At 36.1% G+C, this 18,980-nt stretch overlaps 1 protein-coding gene and 1 long non-coding RNA gene across 19 annotated transcripts in view; one reads left to right on the forward strand and one right to left on the reverse strand.

Moving 5' to 3' along the window:
• The window catches only part of LOC123878072 (heterogeneous nuclear ribonucleoprotein L), a 366,077-nt gene that overhangs the window by 338,677 nt on the left and 8,420 nt on the right, over positions 1-18,980 (forward strand). For 3 of the 18 annotated variants that reach the window (XM_045925113.1, XM_045925116.1, XM_045925118.1), the window contains exons 7-10: positions 10,101-10,115; positions 13,383-13,475; positions 17,499-17,578; positions 18,551-18,685. In XM_045925113.1, coding sequence (XP_045781069.1) covers positions 10,101-10,115; positions 13,383-13,475; positions 17,499-17,578; positions 18,551-18,685 — 323 coding nt within the window. Of the gene's footprint in view, positions 1-10,100; positions 10,116-13,382; positions 13,476-17,481; positions 17,579-18,550; positions 18,686-18,980 lie in introns of all 18 variants that reach the window. The other 15 variants (XM_045925119.1, XM_045925122.1, XM_045925114.1 and 12 more) reach the window with 13 other exon arrangements.
• LOC123878090 lies at positions 1,137-16,658 on the reverse strand. The gene is made up of 3 exons (XR_006798746.1): positions 16,648-16,658; positions 9,617-9,620; positions 1,137-1,354 (listed from the first exon to the last, which is right to left on the reverse strand). It is a non-coding gene; the product is annotated as an uncharacterized LOC123878090 (long non-coding RNA).

Below are 18,980 nucleotides of genomic sequence, written 5' to 3' on the forward strand. Positions count from 1 at the left end.
GAACTAAGGCTCGACGACTTTCTTGATAACAAATCAACATCATCATCATCATGATCAACCAACTGCCGGTCCACTACTGAGCACGGGTCTCTCTCCGAATTAGATGGGTTTAGGCCATAGTACGGATTGGCAGGCTTCACATACGTACTTTGTTTCACAGGTTCCCTCACGATATTCCGATGTACGATGTCGCGGCCACATTAACGGCTAAAAACGCGATGTTCAACGGCGTTTCCCGTTAAACGTAGATGTAGCGACGTACAACGGCATTCACAATGCCGTTTGGCGTTAGACGATTTTAACCCCAATTTCGACCATGTTAAACGATTTAAATTTAGACGTCAACCGTTCAAGTGTGGCCACTCAGTTTAACACGTTGATTATCGCGATAATTATGGCGTTGTTGGGCATTGACGTTAACTTTAATGTAGCCGAACACTACAAAATGTGTTTACATTGCATGATGCATTGCACTAATGTGGACGACAAATTCATTTAATACTAGCCGATGCCCGCGACTTCATCCGCGTGGACTTAGATTTTTCGAAATCCTGTGGGAACTCTTTGATTTTCCGGGATAAAAAGTCCTGTGTGCTAATCCAGGATATTATCTTTCTCCATTGCAAATTTCAGCCAAATTCGTCTAGTAGTTTTTGCGTGAAGGAGTAACAAACATACACACACACACACATACACATAAACTTTCGCCTTTATAATATTAGTGTGATGTGATTACCTTGCATCAGTCCGTACGCAGCATTTTAATCTAGCAACCCCTTCCTCCACGTGGGAAGTGAGGTGTGTAATAAAGCTGATACTATTAATAGGGTCTTTCCCGATAACAGGAGTATTGCCGAAGTGAGCGCTCGCGCGAGAAATTAATGGAAGGAAGAGATGTAGACTTAGTTTATTTATTTTTTTGCTTCCGCGAATGACTTCCTTTGCCTATAATAAGGAACGCCAATACAAGCTGTAACCAGAAAAAGCTAGCAAAAATGAAGATAGGTAAATAATACTGATAAGGTGCCACGAAAAAAAACCAAAAAAAAAAATGAAATAAAAAAGTTCGCAATATATTGCAAATAAAACACCTGGCTGACGCTATTGACTTTAAAAAATATAGTTTTTTAAAGTTCAATATTGCAAATGAAACATCTTAGTGACGATAGAGGTCAACGAACGTTACGTAAATAGGCCAATCGGGGTCAATGCCGCGTAGTACGTGGGGCATTGACCTGAGTTTTGCACGCTATACATTGCGGGCTTGGAAAATACTAAATCACTAAAACTACAAGACAAGGCAAATGGTTATTGGCATTGGATTGTGTTTAAGGACTTTAATAATAACCCTAAGCTGCAACACTACATACTTACACTTTTTTATTTGGCTATGTCATAGAAACAAAATTATTCGGTCATAATTCTCAACTGAATAAGATTTTAATCAAATTATTTTTTATTTACCGCGGTATAATCATAGTAATGATTTTCCAACCGAACTCAATAGGTACAAATATCTCTACTAATCGTTTATCCATCCTTCAATTTTCAATAAAAAAACGTAAATTTTGTAAATATAGGGCATATTCCCTTCCCCTAGGGCCCCTAGGGTCCCTTGGTCTATGTCGCTTATACCTTCATTCATAGGGTTCACCCTCCCCTCGCCCCTTCCCGCCGTTTCCTTTTGTTGTCAAGTCGAATTATGTAAATAAATGTGTCCCAATTATGTAAATGCTACAATAAAGTACTTTTCATCGGATTACATTTAACTAATGTTCCTTTGTAAATTGTTATATCTTATCTATTCGTATCAGGAAATAGGTTAACAAATTTCTTAAGGTGGAAACATGTTTATAACATGCAAGGCATCTCATGGGCGAAGACTCTTATTTACTGGCGAAACTCAGTTTCTCCGTTGCGGCGTGATTGAAGGACAAAGCAACAAACCAACAAACAAACACACTTTCGCATTTATAATACGGGTAGCGATAGTCCGGAGAGTTTGCTCAGGAACTACATCATTAGCATTTAGCTGTACTTTCCATCAGCATATAATGATTAAAACTAAAATTAAAATGATTAAAAACAGTTGATTTCGCGTTCTCTAAAATTTTCATGTGGTTTCTTTTATAACAGGTACAAAACTGGGCTCTTTCGGTCGGTTAAATAATTTCAGAAACACGACGCAAAGTTTTAAACGTTTCGCTATCAAGTGAGGGTGGAAATGAAAAAAAAATAAAAAAGTAATAGAAACATCGACGATGAAATGCAGCGTTTATGTTTTTCGTGAATGTTTTCATGTAAGCAGTTTAAGAGATAATGGATTCATTTTTACACGAGCTTATACAGGCGCAATAATCTTTTTACAATGTGAAGACTGAGGACTTAGTGTAAGTATATGAAAAAAAGTTTCATTCTATGATCGATATAGAATCCATACTATAAATAAATATAATTAATGCGAGTGTGTCTGTTTGTCTGTCTATCTGTTAGTTTATCATGGTTCATCCATTTTATCGATTTTGACGTTTAGCGCAGAGATAGCTTGCAGGCCGGGAAAGGGCATAGGCTACTTTTGATCCCAGAAAATCAAATAGTTCCCCAGGGGGTTTTTAAGACCTAAATCCACGTGGAATGAAGCTGTGGGCATCATTTACTTAGTCCAGAAATAGTTTGCTTTCTGGAAAATGACATAGGAAACTTTTTATCCCAGAAAATCAAATAGTTCTCGCAAGATTTTTAAAGAAATAAATCCACGAGGGTGAAGTCGCGGCCATCATTTTGTGAAAAAAAAAATTCTTTTTATTTTTCTTTCTATATAATTCTAGCATAATGAAACCTGCATGTAGTACAAAATTTGTATAGAAAAGACGTATACAGCTACTTCAAATATTTTGGTAGTTTAAAATTCTGGATTAAATTAATAGTAAAGTGCCTATTTACAACAAAACAAAAAATTTGTTGTATAAATGCTTGGAACAGTTCGTCCACCGGCTCTTAGCCTATAATGTTTTCATGGAAAATGTTCGCTCGATCGTACAAAAGACTGACAAGTTGACTGCGCGCGATGTTTGTGCTTTGGATATCGAATACCCTTTGTGTTTATATCTGACGCGTTAACCGTGTATTATTGTACCTACTCGACTACTCCATTGTACTCTGTTTTTAACCCCCGACCCAAAAAGAGAGGTGTTATAAGTTTGACGTGTGTGTCTGTGTATCTATCTGTGGCATCGTAGCCCCTAAACTAATGAACCGATTTTAATTTAGTTTTTTTTTTGTTTGAAAGGTGGCTTGATCGAGAGTGTTCTTAGCTATAGTCCAAGAAAATCGGTTGAGCCGTTTGAAAGTTATCAGCTCTTTTCTAGTTACTGTAACCTTCACTTGTCGGGGGTGTTATAAATTTTTAATTTACACTTGTTATGAGTGTATAAGTGCTGTGAGTATTTAGTACACTGGCTCTTTGCTTATAACTTTCATTCGGCTGTATAATAGAATCAAAAGTTGACTGCACATTTTGTTTTGATATTGTAACGTTTGTGACTTTGTATTTATTGTATAGAGTTGTTTACTGAAAATAATTCTATCTTTATATTTCTCGTTATAAACTCTTCAAGATTTTATACACTGGATGTTCATCTATGATGTTCGCTCGGCTGTAAAAGTTTTTTTTTTTTCAAGTTTTTTTGCGCGCGATATTATGACATGGTTTGTTTTCATTTTTGTAATAACCGAATAATCGTGTATTATTTCTTTTTTTTTGTCGGTATAAACACTACGAGAATTTTGTTCATTGGCTCTTCATCTATAATGTTCGCTCGGCTGTACAAAAAAATGTTTAATTAATTGCTCCCGATGCTATGACATAGTAACAGTTTGTTTTCATTGTTGTAGTTACGGTGTATTATTTCTTCATTTTTGTCGGTATAAACGCTTTGAGCATTTCGTTCACCGACTCTTGGCCTATAACGTTCACCCGGGCGTACAAAGATCTGACAAGTTGACTGCTTTTGTGTGGATATCGTAACACTGGGCGTTTATGGTGACGCGGACGTTTTAACCGTGTATTAACTACTTTATGGTTTCTAAAATCTTTTCAATAAATATAAACCTTTTTTTTTTTCTCTCTCGTCTGGCTTTACAAAGATTAGCCAATGTCAAGTTTGTAGTTATTTGTAACAAGTTAGTTAAACTATACAAGTGTGGACCCCGTCTGTGCCGACGCCCGCTGACATACGCACGGCACCCCCTTAGAGTGCTTTCCAGTCAGTTTAACAAAAAAAAACACTCTAAAAAGGCAGAGCACGCCCGCCAGCTAACACCAACACAGACGAAGTCCTTAATAAAAACCTTACTATAATAAATATAAATAAAAAGCCCTTTAATTCCATACTTTCGTACTGTATATGTCACTGTGTAATTGTAAATACCATTACATTGTAATCTAACAGAATCAATCTCGTGAGATTGTTAACTGTCGAAAGATTATGAACTTTTCTATTGTGAGTACTATATCTCGCAGCAAAATGGCACATAATATGTAGATCTCACACTAGAGAGGTTTACAATCTTTCGACAGTTTACAATCTCACGAGATTGATTCTGTAAGATTACAATATAACGATATTTACAATTTCACGGTAACATATATATATAATATATATATTAATAACCGTCTAGTGATATATTATTTAAATATCCGTACAACAATATTATTACTATCGTGATGTTATAAATCAGGATTAAACACTGTAGCGTTTCCGACTGCTGATGAATATTCATTATACGTCAAAGAAATTTATTGAAAGGTTAGAGCGGCTATTACGAGCTGCTGTTGGGCATTATTGATTTATTTGTTCACTAGCTTATGCCCGCGAGTTCGTGCGCGTGGACTACACAAATTTTAAAGTCCTATTTTTCCTTACGGGTCGGATTTTCAAAAATCCTTTCCAAGCGGATGTCTACATCATAATAACTATCTGCATGCCAAATTTTTACCTGATTCGTCTAGTTATAGTAGTTTGAGCTGTGCGTTGATATATCAATCAGTTAGTCAGTCAGGCACCTTTTATGTAGGTTTAGGTTTTTTACTTAGTGAGGCCGGTGACTTCGTCCGCGTATATTTAGGTTTTTAAAGATATTATAGAAACTCTTTGATTTTTCGAGCTAAAGAGTAACCTATATCTGTAAAGATGGCTATATCTGTATCCGTTAAAATCGGTTAAGAATTAATATGCTGTGAAAAGGCAACAGACAGACAGACAGACACTTTTGTATTTAAAGTATTAGTGTAGATTTTATTAGCTGACGTTTATTAGCTCGTGGTGTATCCGATAGTTCTTTCTTATACGTTACGTTTCGTCAACGTTCTAACAAAATCTCAATTTCTAAATAGTGGTGGAAAGATTCTTTATACCTAGACCTTGTTAAACTATAGACCCAAATGCTGTTCAACCTGAATAGCACTTTAATGCGTTGTAACAAGAGTCGCTATGTATTGAAACATCTTTGCGAATTGAGCCTTCAATACCTATAAAGTACTAAATGTTCTTGGTAGCGGTAAAAATGGTGAAATTAAGTACTTATTTTTTCTTTCACATCGTCCTATCTGTCGTAAACTTTAGGTGTCTTCGTTTTTCGCGTAGTTGATAATAATTAACACCGTCATATTTATTATGCTTTTAAGGGTCATACATATTTACGAGGTTTTTTTTACTTAATTAAAATTTCAGAGTTTTTATTATATTAATGAACCAATGATGCGAAACATTCGCCTTACTTGCGTATGCACCTTGTGAAGAAGCGGTGATAGCGGTTAAGATGTCGGCCTCCTGCAGGGCTATTCAGTATCTTTGAAAGTTTTCGTTAGACACTGAGTCCAGTTAGAAATCCATGAAATTTAGGTCACGTGTTTTTCTATTCCGTATCGAATGCGTGGCTAACTAATTACGAGTATCTAACACTTGGCAGTTGGCCAACATTAACATAGTAGCGTATTTTATCGACTTTATATGGCCAAATTAAATATCTCTGCCTGACAGGTAGCGTAGTAGAAATGTAAGACTTTTTAAATTGTACGACTTCGACTAGTTTTTAATTATTATCTATGGACATTTGACATTGACATTACATCAGTTTGAACTTTGACTTGAATTTAAACGGTTTTGTGTTTTGCATAAATTAGTGTTTTGTAGTACCTAACTTTGAATTATGACTATAGAATGACTATAGAATTACAGTATTCTTGAGTGCTTTTATTGTGTACCTACCTAATTATTCCTTCAGCACACAATTTGAACGAAATCATGAAGCATATTTTGTCTATTTAGATGCCTCCAAGAAGAAAAGTCTCTGTGCGCCAATTCGAACTCTTGGTCGAGTTTGCAGAGACCCATCGCGATATTGCGATGGGTCGATACGCTGGAGGGCCTCTAGGAAACCAGGCTGCACGATGTGATGTCCCCATTGGGCGCTGATATTAATATGTACCCGTGGCATAAAAATGCAGAGCTGCTAGGATCTGCAATAAATATAAAATCCAATTTTTGTGTTAAATTAATCTCAATATTTTCTTCCTCAATATAAATATCAGAATTTTATTTTTATTTGTTATTTTATTTTGTACCAGAAAGTTGTAACAATTAAGAGACAAAGAAAGTAAAAGTGGACAGGGAAGCACTTATCTCTCTATAAGAGATCTCTACCAGTGACCCTTGGCAGTGCGAGAGGTTGTAAAGGGAGTAGAAAAGGTACAAAGATAGGAAATAGGTACTTTAGTTCGCATTGAACTTAAGGTAAGTCTCATGTAGGTAACATGAGACTTACATTAAGTTCAATGCGAACAGCTGTCCTTCGTCGAGCGGCTTGGAGGTGAGGCCCGAGTTCCTCTAACACCTGCTGGTAGCCAGCCTTGCTCAAACGAAAGTTCGCAATGAACTCTGTTTCTGGCAGCTCCATTGGGTTATACATATCGCGCAGCCTGCGCCTGTGGACCCGTAGCGCCTTTTGTTGGCGCTGCTCTTCAGCATGCCCCATCAATACGGCACGAGCCATATTTTTTTTAAATTATTATCTTGCTTACAAAATAACTCCGACGAACCAACCTTACTTTATATTACTTACCTTTTTACAACTAATAGGTAAGTACCTAGGTACTAGGTATCAATTTTTTATTATAATATATTTTTCTGAAAAACCGAGCGGAATTCAGCCGATTTGTAATTAAAAAAAATCCTTCGAAATTAAAACATCTCTACATTCGTTGAGATTGCTATAAAATTATTACCTCTATAAAACGGACGGATTATAGTGGCGAGTCGCAAAACACTGGTCCCGACTAGTTGTTAAAACGATCGTAGCCACCTAATAAAGTTTCTAACTACAAACTGTCATTTTTGCTTAGTGAATAGAGTTTTAAAAACTATCGATACGAAAACATACGTGAAAAAGCATTTCCGGTTTCTATTCCATCCCATTAATGGCTATGATCGAGAGTCATTGTCTATGACGTCATCTTGGTTAAAAACTGACGTTAGCGAATAGAAAATTTGAGTTTGACATTTAATTATTAGAAATTTTCACGAAATTAGTGTGCCACTGAGATACAGCATAACCCTGCTGGTCAGGGCTCCAGGGTTTGAACCCCGGCACGCACCTCTAACTTTCCAAAAACATCGTGAGAAAGGTCACGCCTGAAAGTTCTCCGTAATATCCTCAAAAGTGCGTAAAGATTACCAATTTGAATTTACTGACTGAATTTACGCACTGAATGATAGCCACTGGGCTAATTTGACATTTATTTTTAATCCATTGAAGGTTTTCAACGAGAAACTATTTGAATATCACTCAGTGAAGCAACAATCTAACATCAACTAATGTCAAATGAGCTCGGTGGCTATCATTCAAATTCAAAATATTTCATTCACTTAGACTTTTACAAGTACTTTTAATCGTCAAGAGCATCTACCACTGGTTCGGAAAGCCTTTCCTACCGAGAAGAACCAGCAAGAATCACGGCATTTACATTCGGTGTTAAACACTGAGTTCACCCCACAGGAAACCGAAGTATTAACCACTTGGCTAACACCGCTCTCACTAGTCGCATTTTTAGTAGTAAAAAAAATCCTGAATAAAATACATTTTCATCTGTATGTGGGTAGTTTTTCCAAAAGCACTCGAGCAATCCAATTGCCTTACACGCGGCACGGCGAGTTGACCGTTAAATAAAATAGCGGCAAAATAAAAACAAAAATATCGGGGCAGACGGATTTTCGTCATATTTCCGCTATTTCCGTTAGAGTTCACGAGTCCACTATTAGTATGAGAGCGGGTGAATGATTTGCTTGTAGTATTTTCTTAGATCCAAATTGTTCATGAAAAATAAGCTTCACGTTGCTAACAATAAATAACATATAACTCTACTTACAGGCTCTGATTCTACAAATCCTAAATCTTGGTTTAAAAAGTACGGCTTGGCCGTTTAATGTTCGTAAAACTATTACATGACATAACATATTTTAAGGCCATAAGGAATAGTTTGTTCGACAATTACTAATTTGTATTGTACTTTGTGATGGTCGCAGAAGCTATTCCGGGCTTAAATGTCATTTCAGATAAAAAATCCACGAACTGTAAACGGCCAAGCCGTACTTTTTTAACCAAGATGTAGGGTTTGTAGAATCAGAGCTTGTAAGTAGAGTTATTTGTTATTTATTGTTATAAATGTGACATAGTCAAGAGCATTTAAAAGCTATATACTTTGGAGTTGGGATAGCTCCCATGGCCAGAACAAATCTAAACTCAGCGAGGGGCTTGGCTCTACTAGAGATCTCATAACTTTTTAACAGTGAAAACATTATGAACTTGTGAGTCTTAGCAATCTTGACATGAAATGTTTTTGATGGGATCATTATTAACCACAGAGTACCTAGTTTATAAATATAGAATAACAAAAGAACATTCACACACAGTAATTATTATCATTAATTAGTATGTCAAAATAAGTTCAATAAAATATGTCAACCCAGAATAAAATGTCAACTAGTCAAATACGAATAATTTTAAGTCAAAGTCGGTTTAAACGGGTTGGCCGATAAAGGTAAACCACAGATGCGCACTTATAAGATTAGCATTAAGCATAGATGTATGTTCATTATTAGTGAAGATAAAACTTCGTGATGAATATGTACATTTTCCTATGAACATAAGATATTCACTATGTCTTTGTTCAGTATTCGATACATTCGTAAAAATATATCTGATCTTACGATATAAATCAGTTCAAAAAATCGTCCGCCATCTCTCAGACTATAAATTGTCAAATCCGCTCGCGTCCTGGCAACACAGGCTGTTACACTTGTATGAATTATTTAACGCTGGCAGCACTGGATACATCGCATCCGAATTTATTGCCAGTTTTGATTTATACCTAAGTCGAAAAGTGCTAGTTGGTTTTGATCGGTTTTATATCTGTCGTAGAGATTTAAACTAAAAATTTGGAGAATAGAGAGGAGAATAGAGATGATAGAGACTATGTATATAAAAAAAAAGAAACCGAATAATACCGATGAACTGAACCGCTGGGTGCTAGGGTGAGATTTATAGAGCGCGCTTTGACTTTTCTCAGACTTAAGACAGAGTTAAAACGAGACAAATGTAGTATATCTCTCACATATTATATCCGTTTCGTTTTAACTGGAACACAAATATACTTGAGATTCTCTCTATAACAATGGTTTTCTCTATAACATCTGAAGAGCCCCATCCTCTACACAAAAAAAAATATTCGAGAAATTCTGTCAGGATCTATAAAAAATCTTAATGCACGCAGACAAAAAAATAGGAAGTTATACTTATTACTTGTGTTATCTCAGTCGATTTTATTTTTTTATGTAAAAGGATATAGTGATGATAATAATCGTGATATTACTTCTACACCAATTGATACTAGAGTAAATTAGCCAATTGACTATTTTTTCCTTGACGCATGATTTTTGTCGCTGCATCCTCTCTATCACTATTTTATCATATATCTTTGATTTTAATATATTTTAAACGTGTACATTTCTGATTTAACGACATAAACCATTAATTGATTTCAGGTACTACATTTGACGGTAAGTGACACTCGCATCAAGCGGTATAAGATGGAAACGCGCTAAGCTGGTATGACAGTTTTTTAAACTAACAAACTCGCCCCGGTTTCGCACGTAAATATATTAATATTTAACATTACTTGCTTCGCATGGTTAGGCTTCCGCTTACCTATATATCTAGACTCAAAACATTAATCTAGAAGTGTTAATTATGGACTATAGCAACCGCCCGAAAATACAAATCCTCTTTATCCTCTCTATCCCTTGGGAATTTTGAAAAATATGGCTTAATTCTTTGCCTACATTATAAAGTAATCTGTGTAAAATTTCTAGGTCCAAGGGTTTGGGCTATAGCTTGAACTCCGGAACTCCGGTTTTGGCGTAACTCCGGAGCTTCGAAATATTACAGATTCATTTGTAAAATCGAACTTATCGTATTGTAAAATATTTGTAGTAAAAAGTCGACTTTTTCCTTTTCCTTGTGAAATGTTCTACATTATAGTGAAAACTATATTCAGAATCTTTACATATAAATTTAATTTAGGTAAAGGGCGTAATTTACGAATTTGTTTTAAATCATAATAATAATGAAATATATTTGAATACAGGTTAAAATCATAAAAACGAATCCTCAAAAAACAATAGGCTTTGTCGCAACTCAACGGAAAACAAATCGATTACGTAGGTTGTCCATCAAACTCGCTATAGTATGAAAACATCGATTTATCCATAGTTCGAAGTTCGAACCATTCTATGGAATCGTATTGTTTCCGAAATGTATGCAAACTCCACCGTACTGTATCGACATGGAATAGTATTTTTCATTTTCATCTAAAAGTTATTTTGTCCCTTTGTTTTGGTAACTTTTTTGTTGAACTATTAATTGATTTTTAGGGTTCCGTATTTGAAAAGGAAAAAAAAGGAACCCTTATAGGACCACTTTGTTGTCTGTCTGTCTGTCCGTCTGTCGTGTCTGTCGAGAAAACCTATAGTGTGCTTCCCTATAGGTTAGACCTAGAATCATGAAATTTGTCTGATAGCACAAGTAAGGGTTGTGGTTATATCACAAAAAAAATTAAAATGTCTTCATGAACAAATAATTAGTATTTTCAATTTTCAAAGTAAGGTTACTTATACCAAGTGGGGTATCATATGAAAGAGCTTTATCTTCAAATTCTAAAACTGTTTTATTTTTATGTATAATAGTTTTTGATTTATCGTGCAAAATGTCGGATAAAATACCTGAGTACGGAATCCTCGGTGCGCGAGTCTGAATCGCACTTGACCGGTTTTTTACGGTTTGTGCAAGTCTTGAAAATCCACACGGACAAAGTCACGGGCAAAACCTAGTCTCCCACAAAATGATTTCCAGTTGATTTCCCTGTGACGCAGTTTTGATAAAATTTTAATAGACTCCACGTATGCCTATTTTAGCATTACATTAATGCAATCGACCGCAAATTTCAATATACAGACCACTCTAGTCGCCCCGGTAAGGCTTAGCGCAGACGGCAGATATCACACTGATATTATGAAAGCGAAAGTTTGTGTCAATGTGTGTATGTTTGTTACTCTTTCACGCAAAAACTACTGGACGGATTTGGATGAAATTTAGAATGGAGGTGGATTATACGATGGATTAACACATAGGCTACTTTTATCCCGGAAAAACCAAAGGGTTCTCACGGGATTTTAAAAAACCTAAATCCACGCGGGCGAAGCCGCGGGCATCGGCTTGTAAAATATTATAAAGGCGAAAATTTGTGTGTATGTGCGTATGTTTGTTACTCTTTCACGCAAAAACTTCTGGACGGATTTGGCTGAAATTTAGAATGGAGGTGGATTATACCATGGATTAACACATAGGCTACTTTTATCACGGAAAAACAAAAGGTTCCCAAGGGATTTTAAAAAACCTATATCCACTCGAACGAAGTCGCGGGCATCAGCTAGTAATTCTTACCGTCTAAAGACGGTCGTTGTCGATGAAAAGGTTGTTGTCGTCTACGTTTGTCCTAAACACGTATCTAGGTTGCCTACACAAATATGTATAAACTCAGTTAATTGTTTAAAAGCATGCGCTTTTGACCCGTGTAATTATTTGAAAGCTCTCTCAATATTTACACCGGATGCCACTATTAATATTAATATTGTTATAAAAATAACACGCTCTCTCAATACTGTAAGTAATTTATAAATATCTATTAAAATTGCTCTCCAAAATACCTACATTGTGATGAATTTATAGTTAAAATTTGAAAACTAAACTTGAACATCTTGAACAAAAAAAAAACGAATTATTGGGAGTAAAAAGAGCATACACATAAGCGCAAAATATTATAGTGAAGATTTACAAATTTAGGAATTACCTAATCAACGAATAATTAAAGACACAACCTTAACGAGAATAAGTTTGAGACGAACACATGCCTGATAACTCATAAACACATGTTAATATAGATTTAATGTGGACACAATTGCAAGACATCTATCACTAAAGGCACAATAACGTAGTAAGTACAGCTATTGGTAAAATACATTATTCCTCAGCCAAATAAAAAGCCCAGGAAGAACAAGTCAAAAACAGCATGGAAAAGGTAACTCACAATTGATTTAATAATATACAAGATAGAGTAATGCACTAAAATGACTTATTTATCTACTAAAGACATAAATAAATGAAATATAAAAGACACATTTTATCTGTACACCACAACACAAACCAAAGAACAGACAGATAAACAGAACAAGAAGAAGTAATTGGAATACAAACGACGGCCTTGTAGCTTAGTAGCTATCTCTGACGGCCAACCTCAGCATTAGGAAAGGTTTTTAATAACTAAGAAGCAATAAAAACCATAAGAAACATATCATTTTGGAAAATAATATTCAAAGTGAAGATAATTCTGGACTTAATCACAATATGGTTCAAAAGTCATTTGTAGGAATGGGTATAATCTTCTATAACAAAATTCCTCAATCAATTTTGGACTTGACTTTACACAAGTTTAAAGAAATCTATTAAAATTATGCTACTGAAAAAAGTGTATTATACCATCGAAGATGAAAAAGCGTGGATTCGACCTACAGCTCACTCCAACAATTACTTTTATTCGTGGCACAAAATTGTATATCAAATCTTTGAAAGGGCAGCCACCGAGTATCTTGCTGGTTCTTCTCGGTCGGAAAGGCATTCCGAACCAGTGGTAGATGCTTTTGACGATTCAAAAGTATTTGTAAAAGTTCAATTTTTATTTATTTATTTATATTTATATGGACTATCACCAGATCCTGCCACAGCAACCACACAACAGTCCAGACCTTGCAGCGAAGACTCCTGCAGTCAGCACAGCCAGCACTCCTGCGACCACGCGGCTAACGGTTTGTACGATGGGCGTTGTGTATTGAATGATATTGCTACCAAACCTTATACCGTTCGTATATTTGAATGTTTACCATTATATATAAAAATTTACCGGTTCCTATGTAATTTCAAGTTGTTTTTCTCAAAATCGAATCAATTAGTAAAAAATGTATGTTAGTGTATTATTCTTTCATCATCATCATCAGCCAAAAGACGTCCACTGCTGGATAATAGGCCTATTGTAAGGACTTCCACACGACACGGTCATTAAAATTCAATTATTCTGTTGGTCATGTAAGTAGGTTATCATGTGGTAATAAATTAGAAATCTTCTTGTTTTGTTCTTATTTTATTATTCTATTAACCTTAACCCTCTTTGCATATTTTCTCTCTTTATTTTTTCTTTCCTTTTTGGTTTTCCATCCTCTTCTTGATTCATCATTAGTAAAATTTATTCTTAACCTACTTGTTCTTCTTTTCTGTTCTATTCTGTTATCTTTATTTCGTGCTCTTCAACATTCTATTTTTTCTTTTAATTTTTATCTTTTGTTTGTTTGTCATATTTACCAATATTATAAAATCTACTAGTATTTTCCAAATAGAGAATAAGTTAGCCTGGCTTGTCGCTTGTCGATATAGGGTTACTAATTACTATACTACCAACTGTTAGTTATTAGTATTATGGGAACCGGTAAATAGTTGCAACGCTAGTGTGTATTGATGTAACTACTTGTATAACTTTAGATTTAAGTATGTGTTGTGTTTATGTTGATCGATATAAAGCATTGGACTGAGTAAATTCTTTAAAAATTTAGGTTATATCAACTACAGGACATCCTGCACATATTCAGTTTAATGCTATATGTCGATTTGTGTTCTAACCCTGTAGCTATAGACTATATCTGTATCAAATCTATACATACTATGTAACTACTTTACTATTACATACAATTGTAGAACATTATGTTAAAACATTCTATACAAATCAAGACATGTAATATTTAGTACACTAAGATTTATACATTGTACCGACACTATTGTATAGATCACACTACGAAAGTTGGGTTTGCAATAACTCTCGATTTCAACGTACAATTTGCTATGCGTGTGGTAAGCAAGGTCACACTGTATCAAAGTGCAGTGTGTGACTTCAAGTACTTTTCAACTTTCGTGATGTGTACTGTACTATCATAATAAGGGTCTTGACAAACAAAACCCGATGGCAGCTACGCGTGATGGCGATGAACGTTACACTAATGGCCGATGTTGATAAATCAATCCTATCTGTAATCTGTATATCTATATTTTATTTGCAATACTCGCGAACTTTTAAAAATACAAGTTTCATTTATGGTATCTTATCAGTAATTATCAGTACTATCACCTGCCTTCGTTTTTGCTAGAATTAAACTTACACCCTGTATACACTGTTCATTTAGAAATGTTCAAATTAATTACTTTATTAACAGGTCTCTCTCCGTCACTTACAATCGTAGTCCTAATTTCATTTGAATATTAAGCAACCAAAGTCCATTAAATTTTGCAGACATATTTTAGAAACTAATATCTGTGCCTGTGGTGTTTTAGATTTTTCTAAAAATATGAAGTTTTAAAATTGCAGGGCTCAAAAATTTATATGTGAATTTTTAAGACCGCGTAACTTTGAAACCGAAAATTTTAACGGAAATCTGAAAAACCACAGGCATAGATATTAGTTCCCGGAACGTTTCTACAAAATTCCATTGAGTATGATTGGTTAGTATTCCAATGAGAACTACGTTTGTACGGAGCGAGTGACGGCGAGACCCCTCTTAATAAATAATCTGCCGTAACGTCAAATTATGCTCTACTTTCGAGAGTTACGGAAAAAAAGCTTACAGTTGAACATTTCTTTGCAAACGTATCCTTCTACATTATAGTATGTAAACATATTGTATTTCTACATTATAATATGTAAACATAAGACACAATAAACCTTTAAGCAAATACAGACTTTCATTTCAAAAATCTTCAAAATCCAAAAAATCCCCTGCATGTTTGCGTAGGCTACTACAGCTACTGCCTACTTTATTTATGTGTGTGACGTTTTATTATAGCAGGCCAATGATATAAATGTTCTACTAGATATGGTGTTTCATACATGTATATGATAATACTAGCGACCCGCCCCGGCTTCGCACGGGTGGACATTTATTTTTTCTATTTTACGGGATAAAATATAGCCTATACGGATTCGGAAGAATCCCTCTAAGTAATGGTAAAAGAAATTTTGAAATCGGTCCAGTAGTTTTTGAGCCTATTCAATACAAACATACAAAAATACAAAGGTTTCCTCTTTATAATATTAGTATAGATTATGTTCCAACGAAGATCGGTGCCGCAACTCTTCCAAACGAAGTCTTCTTTATGACGCAGATAGGTACGTGCGCAGTCTAGAGCTTGAACTCCGGAATTCCGGTTTTGGCGTAACTCCGGAGCTGTGAAGATTTATCGTGAACATAACCGGAGTTTCGATTTTCATATTAAAAAAGTCTATCTTTTTCAGCGTTTACATATACAGTACATAGTCTTCATAAATTGTGCATAATTTATGAAATAGAGTAAAGGAATTTAATTTTTTTTTAACGTATAATCGCGATTATCTTAAAAATCAATGAACCTTTTTTAATGTTTTTTTTACAAAATAGATTACTACGGTTTATAATTTACGTTTACCTACCTATAAATCTTTATTTATTAAAAATCTTTCAAAATTCCCAACAAACTGACATGATTTCGGACATAATATGGCCTAAAAACAAGACATGTCCGAATTACGATCGTCTGGTTACCCTAATTCCACGTCACATTTCCCGAATGAATAAAACAACCTGTTGGTTTTTACCAGGCTCTCTTCATAGCCCAGCCATTAATATTAACGTATTCAAATCAAAATGTCCTCAAATACCATTAAACCGACATGGGGCAAATCGACCTATTACATTTACATAAAAGCCCCTAAAGGGAATCAATATCGTAAGGGATAACGATGTAATATTGTAAAAGCTGTAATAAATTGCCGTATCTCATTTATACATCTTAAACCTGCGCATTAGATGATAAATGAATTGAATTGAATATATATATATTTATCTAATTAATCCATACTTCCATACTAATATTCTAAATGCGAAAGTGTGTCTGTCTGACTGCTAGCTTTTCACGGCCCAGCAGTTTAACCGATTTTGATGAAATTTAGTACAGCTAGGCCAACTCTGTACTAAACTCTATCCGAGATACATCCCGGGGAAGGACGTACGCTACTTTTATCCCAGAAAATCAAAGAGTTCCCACCGTTTAACCGATTTATATGAAATTTGGTGCAAAGGTAGCTTGCATCTCGGTAACTGACATACTTAGACAACTTTTTATCCTGAAAAACCAAAGAGTTCCTACGGGATTTAAAAAATCTAAATCCACGCGGACGAAGTCGAGGGCATCATCTAGTGGTAAATGAACGAAAGATACCAACCAGGTATGTACCATCGACATAGAAAAAAAAATACGAAATACCAAAATTAAAACATAAGCGCTACTAGTTTCAAAATACAATGAGTATTAAATAAAACTAGCTGATACCCGCGACTTCGTTCGCGTGGATGTAGGTTTTTTAAAATTCCCGTGGGAACTCTTTGATTTTCCGGTATAAAAAGTAGCCTATGTGCTAATCCAGGGTATAATCTATCTCCATTCTAAATTTCAGCCCAATCCGTCCAGTAGTTTTTGCGTGAAGGAGTAACAAACATACACACACACACACACACACACACACACACACACACACACACATACAAACTTTCGCCTTTATAATATTAGTGTGATAGTGTGATTAATAAATATTACGTTAAAGGACACACATTTTTTTTACTGTTTTTACGGCTCTGGGTTTTAGCCGTCATTAATATCTTGGATGGTCTAATGAGAAAGGACTCACAGTAGGATACAGTACCTACCTACTCTTACAATTAAAATGATCGTGACAATTGGTTTTGATATTTCAGATATGGACTTCGGCAGCGGCGGCCCACCGCCTCCTGGTATGATGAAAGACAGACACGGGCCGCCCCCACCACACCATCCGGTAAGTGATCATCATCATCATGATCTACCCATCGCCGGCCCACTACTGAGTACTGGTCTCCTCTCAGAAGTGAAGGGTTTAGGCCATAGTCCAAGTGAGAGTCCATTCACAAGTGACAATACAAGAATCACACACACTAACTGGCTAGTTGGAAAGCCTGGAGCACCGCAGAGATGTAAGCTCTCTTTGCGTGTTCTATCGCCTTTATAATGGCGAGTGCTCTGAGCTGTTTGACCTCATTCCACCTTCCTTTTTCTACAACCGCACCGCACGCCACCCCAAGCAATTTCACCCTCACCACCTGGGTGCCTAGTGCACTTCGACCGCCCGTTCTTCTTCTTCTTCTCTCTGGGCTGGTTTCCGCACTTAAACGTTTCCGTCTGTTGTGCGTGCGTTGCCCCTCCCCGCCGAAGTCTTCACTCCAGCCATCCAAGCTCGCTCCAGAAGCCAAGTAGACCGCCCAGGTTGCCGAGGACTTCTTGGAGTGAGGTTGGGGAACCCAAATGGCGTTCTCGTTGTTCTGCCACGACCATGCACTCCAGGAGCACGTGTGTCGGCGTCTCATCGACCTCCATGCAGGCCCTGCACAGAGGACTGTCGGTAACACCTATAACGAAGAGGTGTTTGTTTAGTTTCGACCGCCCGTTGTGCCAGATCCTTTTTTCCACGCACATGCAAACTGTGGAATCAACTCCCATCGGCGGTTCTTACTAGATTACAACATGGGGTTATTCAAGGGGCGGACCAACAAATTCCTGAAAGGCTGGCAACGCATCGGGGGTTCTCTTTTTGTATATTTAACACTTTCAAACCCCTATTTTATCCCCGTAAGGGTTGAATTTTCGAGAATCCTTTCTAGGTCATAATAGCTATCTGCATGCCAAATATCAGCCCGATCCGTCCAGTATTTTGAGCTGTACGTTGATAGATCCTTCAGTCAGTCGGTCAGCTTTTCCTTTTATATATATTTAGATGTCTCTTTTTCAGCGCGACGGTCGCGGGTACGGGCCGGAGGGGTACGGCGGGGAGGGGTTCGTCCCGCCACCCCCCATGCACCACCCCATGCCGCCACAGAATCAGGTATTTGATTCTAGACTAGAGTCGCAAGTGAGTAACATACCTATACAATATGACCTTATTTATAACATTTGAAGCAAAAAAAAGTTTTCTCACATTTTTGCCATTGAAACCATTTAGGGCTATGGTTATGAAAACCCATACCCGTCCTAGGTTGGCCCGCTTCCGTTTTAAAATACATCGTCAGTTATAGATAGGTTAGATAGCAATAAAGAGCTAACTTGTCATTTTCAAAAAATGTGATGGAAATAAATGCGAGCGCAGGATTTTTGTTAATATACAGAATTAACATTCTAACAGAAGTCGATTGACAATCTACCGTTTA

Source organism: Maniola jurtina, chromosome 25 (assembly GCF_905333055.1).
Source record: "Maniola jurtina chromosome 25, ilManJurt1.1, whole genome shotgun sequence".
NCBI classification, from domain to species: domain Eukaryota; kingdom Metazoa; phylum Arthropoda; class Insecta; order Lepidoptera; family Nymphalidae; genus Maniola; species Maniola jurtina.